The following is a 16219-nucleotide window of genomic DNA, read 5'->3' on the forward strand; positions in this document are numbered from 1 at the left end:
TCAAAATGTTTATATCATTGAAAAAGCTCCAAAATTATCTCCCTTTGGTGAAAAATGGAACTTTTTAGCATTACAATTGAAATAACTTGATTTTTTTAACTCATCAATGACCTCTATTTTTTTTTTTTTTTTAATGAACTTTTCTTAAACTATTATAAAATTAAAGCGATTTCTGTAATAATTAGTTCTCTTATTTTTATTTCGCTTTTACCTTTTTTTCTCCGATTATTTCAACAGAAAAAAGTACCTTAACAGAAATGCATTCTTCCTACAAAGGCAGATTGGGAGCTTAAATTAATTGTGACCCCATATTTTCATTTAATTTTTCTTTTAAAAATAGGATAAAGTTTATTTATAGAAAAAAATTGTGAAATCCTATATTTTAAAACAAAACCCGAGAGCCCACTAAAGGGTTTGTTATTTATATTTATAACAAACAGACAAATATAAAAGTAGAGAAACAATAATGATGGTGTTAATTATGCTACCATGGATATAAGTAAGTATAGTAAGTGTTGTTTTCTAACTTGAAAACATTCATCATGTTCATAATAAATCAAAGCAGCAGCTGTTACATAGTATGTCATGTTCAACGAACTAAATCTGTTTCTGTTTCGAAATTTTTTCCTCGTCAGTTTTAATATAGCGTGGTACTACAGTACATGATATATAAGGCATGGAATTGTTATTTTTACATTAATTTGTAGGATCCTTTACTATAGATAATTTAGCTGATCTGTAAAAATAACATATCCATGCCTTATATATCATGTACTGTAGTACGACGCTAGATTAAAACTGACGAGGAAAGGTAACAGACGGCCACCGAAAGCTTTATTTTTGTGAAGCCAAGGTGGCCGTGTGGTCTAGCGGGACGGCTACAATGTAGGCGATTTGGTGTCACGATATCTCAGTAACATGGCTTCGAATTCCGACGAGGGAAGAACAAAAAATTTGCGAAAGCAAATTTACAGATCTAACATTGTTGGATTGATGTTTAGACGAGTTGGATATACATTTTGTACACAGCCATGTATCACCATCATTGCTGATGATCCGATGGATAAATCTGTTGTAGAGTTGTCACTGACTCAGACGTACTTATAAATATAATTATTTTCTATGACTGTATCTTCAATTAATTTGTAGGATCCTCTACTATATATAATTGAGCTGATCTGTAACAATAACATCTCCATGCCTTATATATTTTATAAAAATTATCCAAATTTTGTCCAATAAGGGATCATCCATATTGGTAGCTGGGCTGTGCGGATTTTGTTTTGTTTATTTTACTTTGGTTTAACTTTGGCCCTTTGTTAAAACCTACCTTACGTTTTCAGATTTCTTCATGGATTGATTCTGTTGGACAAAAAAATGCAACGACATATATTTGTTTTGGTCATCATCATTATAATGGAATATCAAGTCAGATAAATACATAAACTCCACCAAAGAATTTTGTTTCTAAATTGAAGTTAGAAAGCTTTAAAAGAAATATTACACAGCTTTATCAATATAATGGAATTTGCAGAGACTATCATGCAGGTGAGATGTTTAGGTTATTATAAAATCAGTTTTGATCCAACGTTTTCTGTAAAAGAAATATATGTACCAAGGCTGTTGTTGTCCATTCGTTTGATGTGTTTGCGATTTTGATTTTTCCTCGGAGTTAAGTATTTTTTTTATCCACAAAAAGAGGGTTTTTTTTACAATAAGAGTGGTAATAAATAGTACAACTGTGTGTGGTTAGCCATACGTTTGCGAATATCCGAGTATTTTGATAGTATAGATGTATAAGAAAACACATTTATACGTTTTCAGTATAGAAATAGAAATTCTTAATTATTCAAATTATTGACCCTGGCGGTTTTTAATTTTCATACAATGTTTACAATGCTTATTTTTATGATAATGAAATAATTAAATGAAATACAGAACAAAAGAATAGAATAGAAGATTACATAATTTTGCATGCACATGACGAGAAGAGAAAATAGGGGAGACAATCAGTAATATGTAAGAATAATTCCGCTTTGAACAGAATCTTAATATTCTTTGAAAATCTGTTGGTTTTTTTTTTCAGAGATTGCAAATTTCACCTAACTCTACAAAATAATACTCGTTTGCAATGTGTAAGGAATGTCTGATCTAGACAAACATACACAAACGGATTTACAATATTGTTGAGGAGAAAACTTCTAGATAAAATTGGTATAATTCCTTGAATGACACTATCTGGCTTGTACTGACTGGTAGATAGGGCGGAGAACATTTTCACTGTGATATAAGGTAAATTACTAAAAATAAATGCAATGCTTATAAAAAATGCTGTTTTTGTCACTTTTCTTGATTTTCGATTTCTTTGCGAAGCGTTCCTTTTTCTCTGGATAGATTTGGTACTGGAGCCGGAAGAATTATCTTTGATTTTCTGACTTACAAATTTATTTGAAAAGCTACTTTCATGTTCTAACTTAACAGTTCGGACACCACTAGACTCATTAGGGATGTCTATCTGTGGATGTGCAGAATTTGTTGACCTGAAATTTCCTCTCTTTCTGAGTATATTCCATATGATTGTATACATTGTTATTAAAGTAGAGACACATACTATAAAGCCTACAAGTATCACAACGCTGTAAGTGAAGGAATGTATTTTGCGCTTATACCTGTCAGCTAGACCGCAGTCATACCCAGTTATATTGTTTTTTTGATGTTTTAGATTTATTCCACTTAATATACCTTCAGGCCAGGAAACTGCTGTTACAACGATCCCAAGAACAATGACGCTAACAAAAGCTTGACGTGATGATAAAGGAACTTTTAATGGCCACCAAATTCTATGCAGTCTATTAGCGGACATCATCACTTGCAACAGTGAAGCCATTACAAATAGATGAACACTAATCACTTTGAACGACTTACATGCACTCTCTGCATAAAATGTTAACTGGTGTGTCTGCTGGTAAAATTCAAAAGGGATAAGGATTATGCATATAAGGAAATCTACAATAGTAATGGTACGAATAAAAGTCCAGTGTGCTCTTTCAAGTTTCCATAACGATCCGAAATATATCAGCATTACCAAAGTATTCCCAGGTATCCCGATCACCATGACCAATGATAAATAAACTATTGTTGGAATACGTTCCAACAATTCCTCCGTATTCAAGGTCTCCAAAGTAATTCGTGCTTTCGAAACATTCATGATAACTCTTTCTTTTGATTAAATTATTAACTTTCATGTAATTAATGTCTACAAAGAAAATAAAAATGGACGTTGAAGATACACATTTATTTGTTTCAAAAAACATGCATAGTAACTATATATAATTTATTAATGTTGTGTTATTTTGAAATAGAATCATAAAAGAAAGGGATAAAAGCAGTAAGAAGTCAAACTTTGTCAAAATAAGCTAAAACTCGTCGCTGATGTATTATTTACCTGCAAGTGAAAAATCTAACCTCATTTGAATTCGTATATTTATGACCGTCAATTTTACCATTTACCGGAAATTTGCTACGCATGTACTTTTAAAAGTTAAAATATGTCTACATTAAAGGTCAAACAAGGATAAAGCATTTCGTTTACTGATTCGATACACAAACGAAAAATCATTTGCATATATTTAAAAACGATGTAACATTTTTTTTTTAATCAAATTGCACGTGGCGAAGGTCATGTTGGTGGTGAATAAGATGGCGTCTAGACTATATACACACGAAATGCTGATACACTTTATCGAGTCAATGCATTGTGAATTGTTCATGTATTTATACTTTTTTTCTAGTTTGGATATGCGTTTTAGCATGTATAAATCATAAAGAAGAATTTGGATCAATTCGGTTTAGATCAATTTGACAGCTAATGCTCTTTAAAATAAACTTACCAGTTGTAAATCACGATCGTTAAAAAAACCCAAATCATTTCGTTTAAATGTGCATAATGAACAATACTGCTGGAAACTGTTAATACAGTTTAAGTACTTTCACCACAAAAGTCCAAATATTTGAAAACTTCAAATACATGTAATAATTGCATTGAGAGACTCTCTAAAAAAATCTTTTTGATGGCTAAATAAATCTCTTTCATTCTTTAATGGCTTAATGATGTGATTGTTATAAATAACTTAACCATTTAAGTCATATTTTAAAAAGAAATCAATGATCTGTTGATAATCTAACTAATCGTGAATAACTTTTATATCAGCTAAAATGTTGATTCAATTAACCAAACTAATACATAATTTATTTTTTATCCTTTGTACTTAATTAAAATACTTCAAACTTATTAAAATGGAAAGATAAATTTCAAAATAAACTTACCGTCCAAATGTTTCTGAAAACTTTTACGAGTTACAAGAAACAAGGAAAATAAAAATTATCTGATCTCTTATGCAACGCTTTCACTATTTCAACATGTGAAATATTTCCATATAAGGAATTTCTTTCGTTTTCAGATAATTGATTATATCTATTAGGTGCACCTTATGAAACGAAACAAAAACTGTTACATTTGTTATATGTTAGTTCAAGTGATTTATGCAATTGTATCAGGTTTGCATACATGTGTATTTACACTAACAGCAGTTTAATACAGTTAGAGATCATCAGAGATATTAATTAAGAGTTATAATTAGATTTCTTTGTTTGACTATTCAGCCCTTATGATTTGCATATAGTGGCCTAGTAAATTTATGTATTGAGGACGGAGCAGTCGGAGCACGGATAAATGGCGCACCCGGATTACCGGAGCATCCGGATTCCTGGAGCACGGAATACACGGAGCCCGGTTCCCTAGTAGTTTATATTTGTATCCGAGCTTGAAGAAGCTATATAAAAGAGAGAAAGAGCGTTAGATTGGGGGGAGGGAATTTATAGTGAGGAGAGAACAGTTGCGTTTATATACTAGAGAGGACAACCGTGTTATTGAGCATACAGTTAGATGTTAATTTTGTTAAACTTGTTTAATGTTATTTTGATAATACAGTACTGAACTTTTATTCGACTTGGTCTTTATATTCACTTACAAGACTTTGTTCAGACTGCACCAGGATCCATTTATTTTTTATACATGTGACTAGTAGGATTCCCTTAATAATACTACCAGTAGATTTCAAGTGTTACCTTACTGTGTGTGTCTTCAACGAACTTGTAATAATATAATGATATAACCAATAACAACAATAAGGACATCAACTCAGGCTCCAATGCTCTCTCGTGTAAGTCAAAATTACGTAAGAAACCAGGTAACTATCCCAGCAGATTCTGGGTTGGGTAGTTTGCCTGCCACTGGTACTAACAATGGTATTTGCACGGAGACTATGCCAGATATCCGGTATCGCCGGATGTTCGAGCATTGTTCACACAGGAACAATCATGATAGAGCTTCAAGGACTGGAAATGAGCAATACGGGAAAAAGACGGAGGAAATGGTTGGAAGAAATTTTGGCAAATATGGGTGAATTTGCTTATTCTCAGTAATGGCATGGTCGCACCAGCATGTATTTATTTTTCCTAACAACCAGGTTATACAGAAGTCTCAGGAATACGTTACGCTTTTTAAATACTTTGAAATGAGCGTCACTGATGAGTCTTATGTAGACGAAACGCGCGTCTGGCGTACTAAATTTAAATTATAGTCCTGGTACCTTTGAGAACTATTTTGACTGGACTGATAGTTTAGATAGGATTATTAATTTGTATAATTGTTCTGAAATAATATTGAATTTCATTCTAAATGGTCTAACTCAGGAAATAGACAATGCTTCAAGAACATGGTCTTGGAAGATACGAAGCCAAGATGACATTTGTATAAAATATATCTATAGGACTCCGGCTCGCACCATAATGGATGAAAACAATACTCCCTATGATTCAGATGAAATTCCCTCTTAATGTTACAATTAACACTGCAATTAGAGGAGAGGTTTTTCATGCCACAAAACCGGGTTTAACCCACCTTTTTTCATAAAATGTCCTGTACCAAGTCAAGAAAATGGCCATTGTAACCTTATAGTTCGTTTGTCTCTGTGTGTTACGTTTCAGGGCTTTGTCTCTGTTGTGTCGTAGTTCTCTTATATTTGAAACGTTTCCCTCAGTTTTAGTCTGAAACCCGGATTTGTTTGTTTTCTCTTTTGATTTATGAATTTTGAACAGCGATATAATACTGTTGCCTTAATTTACTCCTGTCCTAGTTCTTATAGCCCTGCTATTAACAGGCACACGGAAATTGAGGTATCCGGGCAAGAATCGGAAAACATGGGCACATCGACAAAACAATTTCAATCGCCAGATTTTCAGTCAGGCAGATGAATTAACTACAGATACGCCGAAAAACAGGTGTTTTCGTGTAAGCAAATGATCGACCAGCAAGTGAATATTCTGTCCGTAGAACATTTTCTGAAGTTAGCAATGATGTATGGAATGAGTTTATTCAATACTTTGAGAATATATCCGAGTTAAATGTATGGAACAATGAAAAGTCACGAGGGGTCCTACTTAGTACTTTCAATGGTCCAGCTGATCAATGTATGCATACGGGATACCAGTTATAATACAGAGAGATTGTAGTCGCCTTGAAAGAAAGTTGAAAGAGAGATAAGGATACACAGCGATGAAAGAAAGGTTATGACAGGGCCATTACTGAGTGAGATAACACCGGATGAATCTTTTGAGGATTTGTACCGTAGAGCGTATCCGAGCAATCCTGAGAGTGTAGAGGAGAATTAAACCTGAGAGTGTAGAGAAGAATTCTATTAAAGCGTTCCTTTACAAGAAGGGCGACATATACCAGAGAGTCAGTCAAACTCTTAAATCGAAAATAAACTGACAACGCCATGACTAAAAATAAAAAAGACATGACACGGGTTGTGTTCATATATGGTATGATGGTATGATACTAAACCCCTAACGGGAGGGATTGTGCCTAATATTCATATGATGAAGACAATCGTTCAATCAATGTAATTGAACTCTGGAGATTTCAGTTAACTGCTAGTAGTCTTTTGCTATATATCTATAACTGTCATTTTGTTTATTTTCTTTTGTTACATCTTCTGACATCAGACTCGGACTTCTCTTGAATTGAATTTTAATGTGCGTATTGTTATACATTATTTTTCTACATTAGATAGAGGTAAAGGAGAGGGTTGAGATCTCATAATAAATGTTTAACTCCGCCGCATTTTTGCGCCTGTCCCCAGTCAGGAGCCTCAGACCTTTGTTAGTCTCGAATTGTTTTTAACTTTAGTTTCTTGTGTATGAATATGAGTTTAGTATGGCGTTCATTATCACTGAACTAGTATATATATTTATTTAAGGACCAGATAAAGGACGCCTCCTGGTGTGGGAATTTCTCGTTGCATTGAAGACCTATTGGTGACCTTATGTTGTTGTCTGTTATATGGTCGGGTTGTTGTCTCTTTGAAACATTCTACGTTTCCATTTTCAATTTCAAACAATAGTACATATGAAACAACAAAGAAAACTAAAGACTAAGCAACACGAACACCACCAAAAGCTTGGATTGATCTCAGGTGCTCCGGAAGCGTAAGCAGATCCTGCTCCACATGTGGCACCCATCGTGTTGCTCATGTTATTACAAATCCGGTAAAAGTCAAATTATGTAGGTCACATTCATGAAATGGAAAGGGATTTTAGTTACGACGTAAGGAACGTATCCGATTTCATCTGTGAAACGGTTATTCTATAACGGTCAACCAACTTGTGATGGCGTCCGTAAAAGTTACGAAGGGTTGTTTCAATTTCACCATTTGAAACTCTTGGTTTGATAGATTTTTTATGAGAAGCAACCCTTTATCAATAAAATCATGATAAATACGGTGAACTTTGAAGATAATAAATTTGTTTTTCTTCAAAAGACCTAAAAAAGGAGAATAGACACGGGAACCTCAATTAAAGAAACTTATAATTAATAGATGTTGGAACAATTTCTTCTTCAATATTTTAGGACCAAACATGATATTAGTTAAGACGTTTTCCTGACTAGAATGCTGATAAAAATAATTCCCTCATGTATGTTATGTATCTGCTGAATTATTATATAAACGTAAGAATGCAGTCACACTTAAAAGGGATTTTGATAGTGAGTAGGTTAACGTTTGTGGATTGTTATGACGGAATTCTTGCGTTTTAGTAACCGAGAATCGTAGTCTCGACCCCATCCTACTGTGAATCAATCCCATTTCTTAATGTATTAATACACACAGTGTATATACATGAAGCTGTTCAACCTAATAAAAAGTAAATTCACAAAAAAAGGAAACTATGATATTTTACATTACAAAATGTCTCTACCAAGTCAACATTATGACTGTTGTTGTCCATTCGTTTGATGTATTTGAACTTTTGATTTTGCAATTTGATTAAGGAATTAACTTTGAATTTTCCTCTAAGTTCGGATTTTTTGTGACTTTACTTTTTATCCACAAACATGTTATATTTGATCATTAGAGTGCTTATAAATAGCCTAACTGTTCGTGGTGCTGTTTCACATAATATTGGTTAGTCTTACGTGTGCGAAAGTGTTTAGATTAGATGAATGTATAATAAAAAGTATTTACACGTTTTCAGTATAGGAATAGTAATTCATTATCATTCCAATTAAGGGCCCTTGTGGGTTAAAACAAATTCATAAAATGATTACTTTTATAATAATGAAATAAATGATAAAATACAAATCAATTCAATTCAAATAGAACAGAACACAAAATTAATTTTACATGCACATGAAGAAAAAAGTTAATAGGGGAGACAATCAGAAAATCTGCACGAATTATTCCCCATTGAACAGTATCTTAATAATCCTTGAAGATCTGTTTTTTTCAGAGATGGGAAAAGTACATTAAACGTACAAGTTTCCTACGTTCAGAAGTGCTGGCAACTTTTAAGGCAAATTTCACTTTGCTCTACATAATAATATTCGTTTACATTGTGTAAGGAATGTTTTATCTAGGAAAACATACACTATCGGATTTATAATGTTGTTGAGTAGAAAACATCTAGATAAAATAGGAATAATTCCTTGGATAATACTATCTGACTTGTACTGACCGTTTAAAAGGGCTGCGACCATTTTCACTGTTATATAAGGTAAATAACTTGAAATGAAGACGATACTTATAACAAATGCAGTTTTTGTCACTTTAATTGATCCCCGATTTCTTCGCGAAGTGTTCCTTTGTCTGTTGAGAGATATTTTACGGGAGCCGGCAGAATTACCTTTAATTTTATGACTAACAGTTTTATTTGATATGCTACTTCCATCTTCTAATTCAACTGTTTGAACGCCACTTGACTCATAAGGGATGTCTATCTGCGGATGTACAGAACTTGTTGATCTGAAATTTCCTCTCTTTCTGAGTTTATTCCAAATGATCGCATATATCGTTACTAATGAAGCTACACACAATATAAACCCAACAAGCAACACAAAACTGTAAGCAAAGGGATGTGTTGTGCGTTTATAGCGGACGGCTACACCGCAGTCATACCCAGTTATATTGTTTTTTCGTTGTTTTAGATTTATTCCACTAAATAAACCTTCAGGCCAGGAAACTATTGTTACAAGGATCCCAAGAACAATGACACAAACCAAAGCTTGACGTGACGATAAAGGAACTTTTAATGGCCACCAAATTCTATGCAGTCTATTAGCGGACATCATCACCAGCAACAGTGAAGCCATTACAGATAGATGAACACTAATCAATTTGAACGACTTACATGCACTCTCTGCATAAAATGTTAACTGGTGTGTCTGCTGGTAAAATTCAAAAGGGATAATGATTATGCATATTAGGAAATCTACAATAGTAATGGTACGAATAAAAGTCCAGTGTGCTCCTCTGAGTTTCCATAACGATCCGAAATATATCAGAATTACCAAAGTGTTCCCAGGTATACCGATAATCATGACCAATGATAAATACAATATTGTGGGAATACGTTCCATAATTTCCTCAGTATTCAAAGTCTCTAAAGTAATTGGTGCTTCCGAAACATTCATGATATCTCTTTCCTTCTGAAATTGGAAATTTTTAACTATCATTCAATTTGCGTCTAAAAAAACAACAGAAATGGAACAAGAAGATACACTTTCATTTTACATATCAAAATACATGCTTTATAACTATATATAATCTATCAATTTTGTGTTATTTTGGAAAAAGAATAATAATAGAAAGAGATATAAGCAGTCAGTGGGGTCAACATTTTTCAAAATAAGCTAAAAATCGTCACTGATGCATTATTTACCTGCAAGTGAATAATCTAACCTCAATTGAACTCGTATAAATATGACCTTCAAGTTAACCCCTTTACCGGAAATTTGCTACGCATGTAAGTTTAAAAGTAAAAGAATGTTTATATTGAGGGTCAAATAAGGATTAGCTATTTTGTTTACTGATTCGACACAAAAAAGAAAAATCATTCGCATACATATAAAAACGATCATTAAGATACTTTAAAAAATCAAATTGCTCGTGTCTAGTCTTAATACTTACGTATGCTAATACACGTTATAGAATCCATACAATGTGAATTGTTTATGTTAGATTAGTTTTGATTTGCGTTTCAATATGTATAAATCATATGGGAGAATTTGGATCGATTCGGTTAAAATAAATTTGACAGCTAATGCCCTTTAAAATTGACTTACCAGCTGGAATTGATTTTTCATTGAAGATCGTTATAAAACAGATTATTTCGTTTAAATGTGCATAATGAACATAACTCCTTGAAACTGTTGACATATTATTTTGTTTCCGCATTTAAGTCCCCATATTTGAAACTTCACATGATAATAGCATTGAGAGACACTCTAAAGATATTGTTTTAATTACCTTTTATGTCTTAATATAATGTATAATTATAAAAAAAAATTGTATAATTTTGAGATAGTTATACATAACTCAATCATTTAAAATCATATTTTAAAAAGAAATCAATGAATGATATGTTGAAAATCCAAATAATCGTGAATAATTCATATCAGCAAATATTTTGATCCAATTACCCTAACTAAAACATAGTTGATTTTGTATAGTTTGTACTACTTTAAATTCATATTAAATACTTCAAACTGATAAAAATGGAAAGATAAATTGCAAAATAAACTCACCGTAAAAATGGGTCTGAACACTTTTACGAATTACAAGAAACAAGGAAAATAAAAAATCATCTGTTCTTTTAATCATCGATTTCATTATTTAAACACGTGAATTATTTCCAAATATGGTGTTTGTTTCTGTTTCATAAGATAACTATATTTGATAATATCTTTCAAGTGCACCTTATGAAACAAAAACAACTGTCATTACATACAAAAATAATGATTTAGTCTAATTTAAATACAAGTGCATCATTTACAAATAATTATATAATTTAAACTTATTACATTGATGGTAACATACCGTGATGTCTATAAAGAGTATGTATCGCCGAACTGACTTGATACTACAAGAAAGATCTCTGCAAAAACAATGCTAATATAACTGTGATTATCTTAAAACTGAGTTGGTAATGAAAGATAGGTCTTTGTATTTAAAAGATGGAAAATTACCTTTATTAAATGAGTTGATCAACATTCCCAAAAATCACTGGACAATGACTTTAATGTGCAAGTATTTTCAATAAACAACAAATATCAGCTTTACATACAAAAAAAAACATATAAATATGTGGTGTCTGTCATGCTTATAAAGCTACCGAGAAGTGTATCATCTTTAAAAGAAAACTGAATTGATTTGACATTTTCAGCCGAACACATTTATCAATTTTATATAACTTAAATTATTGTATGCTGGTTCATATTCTGGACGCCAATCTTTGCTCCTTTATTATGTCATTCACTAACAAAACAATTATGAAACTTAGAAATGGAAAAATACTAAATACTAAACTTGTTCAAAGGGTATCTACACGTCTCAATCTTCAAAATCGGTTATCTAAAAATACTACCATCGCTAACATTTTTAACAATAAAAATCGTGGTTACCCTTCTATCGATAAGTGTCATGCCAAATAATGACTTACATGTCCCCGTCTTTCCACCAACAATACGGTAAGGTCCACGTTTAATGGTCGCACATTTTCTTTAAATTTTGAAACTGATATAACTTGAAAAACAAACAGTATTATTTATTTACTCACATGAAACAAACCGGTGTGGTATTCAGTACGTAGGAAAAACTGGAAGAAATTTATCTAAACGCACTCAAGAATATCTGTATCGTTTTAAAAGACCAAATAAATTCAAAGTATCATTTACCAACACCTTAAGAAGCACAACCATCCTTTTAAATATTTAGCAGTTCAACCTTTAGAAGTAGTAAATAAGCAGCCTGGTGAATCGCATTCAAAGTTTGTACGATCACGGAAAATAATTGAATTGAATTGGATTAAAAAATTACAGACAGTTTACCCTCTCGGTCTAAATAATAATATCATGGGAATTGGTAATATATCTAGAACCAATTCCGTTAACATTTTGGATATAGTTTCTAAAACTGTTCGTAAAAACCGTTCTCACGGTCGTAGAACAAATCGCAATCAAAGAAAATTTCGGGCCAATCATACCAATATTTCGGACCTAATTTCTATTTCAAAAAACAACGGCAGACATTATCTGTTAACAAAACTCTGTTCGTTGCCGGTTAATAAGTTAAATAAAATTTTGGAGGATTGCAACACAATTTCATATAGCAGTCCTAAGTATGAAATTGTTCAAATTATTATGGCATATTGTTATTCCAAATTATTTCCAAAAATTGATCGCCCTGAAGATCATAAAAAACATTTTATTAAAATTAAGTATGTCAATAAAGGCTTTGATTTTGTATATATTGCCGGTATATTTAACGACCATTCTGTTAAAGAACAAATTCCTGGATATTTTGACAATACTGAGCTACCTCTTATTTGTTATATGTACAAGAAATCTACCCGGAAATTTGTGTTTAATTATAGTCAATTGTGTAAAGATGTTAATATCAGTGAAACTACACCTACTTCATGTAATTGCAGTAATTCCGAATATATTTATGGACCCATTTCCCATGTTATAACAAGAGATCTTAACATCGTTCAAGACCGAGAGTTAAAATCATTCCTCAGTAAAGGACCTAAATATCGTCCCCCGTCTATTATTAATTGGAATGAGTGTCGTAATATCTCCACGACTCACTCCATACTTACTGTATGAAATGGATAAAACGGGAAAAAGTTGACAAAAAATCTTTGGACTCTTTTTATAATTCAGTAATGAAGATAGTTGATATACGTATTCAACATTTTAAAGAACATTTTACTATTAACAATAACCACAATAAACCTATTTCTCGTATCAAACATAAACTAAAAGAACTAGCCAAGGAATTTGTTTTTGTCCCGGCCGATAAAGCTGCTAATAATATTATTATTGTTTGACGTAAATTTTACATTGAGGTTCTGAAACAGGAAATCACCATTTCACCAACATTCAAACTGACTCCATTTTCAGAAAACGAAATCTGTAACAAACATAAACTTTTAGCCACCGCTTTACAGGCAGAGCCAAATACAATGAAAGTCCCAACTATGTATTGGCTTCCGAAGCTACACAAAACCCCTTACAAATATAGATTTATTTCGTCTTCAAGCCATTGTTCAACTACTAAATTGTCTATTCTTCTTACCAGCACACTTGGTACAATTAAAAACCTTATAATAAATTGTTCAAATAAGGCCTTCGAAAATAGTGGAATAAATTACTTTTGGAGTGTCAAGAACTCGTTGGAAGTACTTGATAAATTGCATGCTTATATTGGTGATTTTGAATCTGTTCAAAGTTTTGATTTTTCTACCCTGTATACCATGTATACCACATTGCCTCACATTCTCATTAAGAAAATAATCACACACCTAATTAAATGGGCATTCAAAAAATCAGAATGTGAATATATATGTTCAAACTCTTTTAGGTCATTTTTTAGTAGCAATAAACAAAAAAACTATGTTAATTGGACATGCTTTGATACTATATATGCCCTTGAATTTTTACTAGATAACATTTTTGTTCGCTTTGGGGATTCCGTATATCGTCAGATTATCGGAATTCCAATGGGGACTAACTGTGTACCACTTATTGCGGACCTCTTTTTGTATTGTTATGAGTTACAATTTATGACAAAAATAAGCAAAGACCCATCAAAACAACATCTGATAAACACAATTAATAATACTTTTAGATATTTGGATGATATTTTGGCTCTCAATAATGACGACTTCAGTTTGTATATTAATGAAATTTATCCTGCTGAACTTACTTTAAATAAAGCTAATACTAACAATGACCACTGCCCTTTCCTCGATCTTGATATCTATATCACTAACGGAAAGCTGAATACTAAAATTTATGATAAAAAGGATGATTTTTCATTTCCTATTGTTAATTATCCGTTTTTAGATGGTGACGTTCCCTTGTCACCATCTTACGGTGTTTATATATCTCAACTTGTACGATTCGGTCGTGTATGTAACAATGTTTTAGATTTTAACGAGAGAAATTTATGTATTACTGATAAATTATTACACCAGGGTTTTCGATATCACAAACTAGTCAAAACATTTACTACATTTTATCATCGATATAAAGACATCATTCGTAAATATAGCTCAACATGCAGACTTCTTATACGTTCAGGTATTTCACATCCAATTTTTTATGGAAATATTCTGTATAAAGCACAAAGGTGTCAGTATTCACCTCAGAAACTTACAAAACCTTTGAATAGACTTATTAAGAAGGGATATAATTACAATACTGTTGTCAAGTCATTAAAGATTGCATATTTTGGCGTTAATATTGAGTCACTGATAAGGTCTTTGCGTCGGAACTAAACACATTTATTCTAAAAACAGTTGTTGGCATGACACGGGTTATGTTCTTCTCATATATGTTATGATGGTATGATACCAAACCCCTAACGGGAAGGATTGTGCCTGATGTTCATATGATGAAATCATAATCTTTCAGTCAGTTTAATTGAAGTCTGGAGCTGGCATGTCAGTTAACTGCTAGTAGTCTGTTGTTATTTATGTATTATTGTCATTTTGTTTATTTTCTTTGGTTACATCTTCTGACATCAGACTCGGACTTCTGAATTTTAATGTGCGTATTGTTATGCGTTTACTTTTCTACATTGGTTAGAGGTATAGGGGGAGGGTTGAGATCTCACAAACATGTTTAACCCCGCCGCATTTTTGCGCCTGTCCCCAGTCAGGAGCCTCTGGCTTTTGTTAGTCTTGTATTATTTTAATTTTAGTTTCTTGTGAACAATTTGGAAATTAGTATGGCGTTCATTATCACTGAACTATTATATATTTGTTTGGGGGCCAGCTGAAGGACGCCTCCGGGTGCGGGAATTTCCTGCTACATTGAAGACCTGTTGGTGACCTTCTGCTGTTGTTTTTTATTTGGTCGGGTTTTGTCTCTTTGACACATTCCCCATTTCCATTCTCAATTTTATTATTATTAAATACGTAAGACAAAGACAAAACATTTATTGAAACATAAAATATTTACCGTAATAACTTTTATTAGCCACTTTTATTTAAATTTCCAAATTTAACACAGTTCTGGCTTTTTTCTGTCATACCAGTCAAAACTCGGGATAATTGACCTCTTTAACTGATATGCCTTAAGTTGTCACATGCAGAAACAAACTTACTTTTTTACCAACCTTGATAATTCGACAATGTATGCGTCAATAAGATGTCAACTGAACAAAAATAACGAAAGACAACTAGTGAGTCATATACAATCTTCAACAACTATTAAATCTATATGTATTGTGCATAAATTAAACAGCAACAGATCGATATTCAACTCCGATTCCCCCCCCCCCCCCCCCCCAAAAAAAAGTTTTGTTTTTATTAAGATAAAAAAAAAATACGACAGCTAGTGCATTAGAAATCTGCACCATTCTGATAAATGTGATAATCAAATGTGTAGGATTTATTTTTCAAAGATTTTATCACAAATCTCGGAAAACGGAAACCAGATAAAAGTCGTATAAAACTCTGGCCTTTACATAACATTCTGATTGCTAACGAAATCAGATTAAATTTCATATTCAGAAATGACTTAAAAAACAGGAAACAGGAAAATATGTCAAAAGTTATCCAAATCTAAGATTGTTTTGTCAATGTTTACCAA

At 32.3% G+C, this 16219-nt stretch overlaps 3 protein-coding genes across 6 annotated transcripts in view; 1 reads left to right on the forward strand and 2 right to left on the reverse strand.

Moving 5' to 3' along the window:
• Positions 1 to 1800: 1800 nt before the first annotated feature.
• On the reverse strand, positions 1801 to 4417 carry LOC134683814 (uncharacterized). Its single transcript, XM_063543119.1, has 2 exons — positions 4327 to 4417; positions 1801 to 3256 (listed from the first exon to the last, which is right to left on the reverse strand). The coding sequence occupies exon 2, from the start codon at positions 3206 to 3208 to the stop codon at positions 2099 to 2101; it is 1110 nt and encodes a 369-aa protein (XP_063399189.1). The 5' UTR covers positions 3209 to 3256; positions 4327 to 4417; the 3' UTR covers positions 1801 to 2098.
• Positions 4418 to 8656: 4239 nt separating this feature from the next.
• On the reverse strand, positions 8657 to 15673 carry LOC134685562 (cholecystokinin receptor type A-like). Of its 4 annotated transcripts, XM_063545356.1 has the most exons (3): positions 15587 to 15673; positions 9516 to 10045; positions 8657 to 9458 (listed from the first exon to the last, which is right to left on the reverse strand). In XM_063545356.1, the coding sequence occupies exons 2-3, from the start codon at positions 10028 to 10030 to the stop codon at positions 8921 to 8923; spliced, it is 1053 nt and encodes a 350-aa protein (XP_063401426.1). In that variant the 5' UTR covers positions 10031 to 10045; positions 15587 to 15673; the 3' UTR covers positions 8657 to 8920. The 4 variants fall into 4 exon arrangements, with proteins under 4 accessions (XP_063401426.1, XP_063401425.1, XP_063401423.1 ...); XM_063545355.1 differs by having other exon boundaries at positions 8657 to 10045; XM_063545353.1 differs by lacking the exon at positions 15587 to 15673 and adding an exon at positions 11144 to 11218 and having other exon boundaries at positions 8657 to 10045.
• The window catches only part of LOC134685563 (inactive pancreatic lipase-related protein 1-like), a 210257-nt gene continuing 209591 nt past the window's right edge, over positions 15554 to 16219 (forward strand). The window contains exon 1 of the mRNA XM_063545357.1: positions 15554 to 15557. The gene's annotated coding sequence lies outside the window, so the exon portion shown is untranslated. The remainder of the gene's footprint in view (positions 15558 to 16219) is intronic.

This window comes from Mytilus trossulus, chromosome 9 (assembly GCF_036588685.1).
Source record: "Mytilus trossulus isolate FHL-02 chromosome 9, PNRI_Mtr1.1.1.hap1, whole genome shotgun sequence".
NCBI classification, from domain to species: Eukaryota; Metazoa; Mollusca; class Bivalvia; order Mytilida; family Mytilidae; genus Mytilus; species Mytilus trossulus.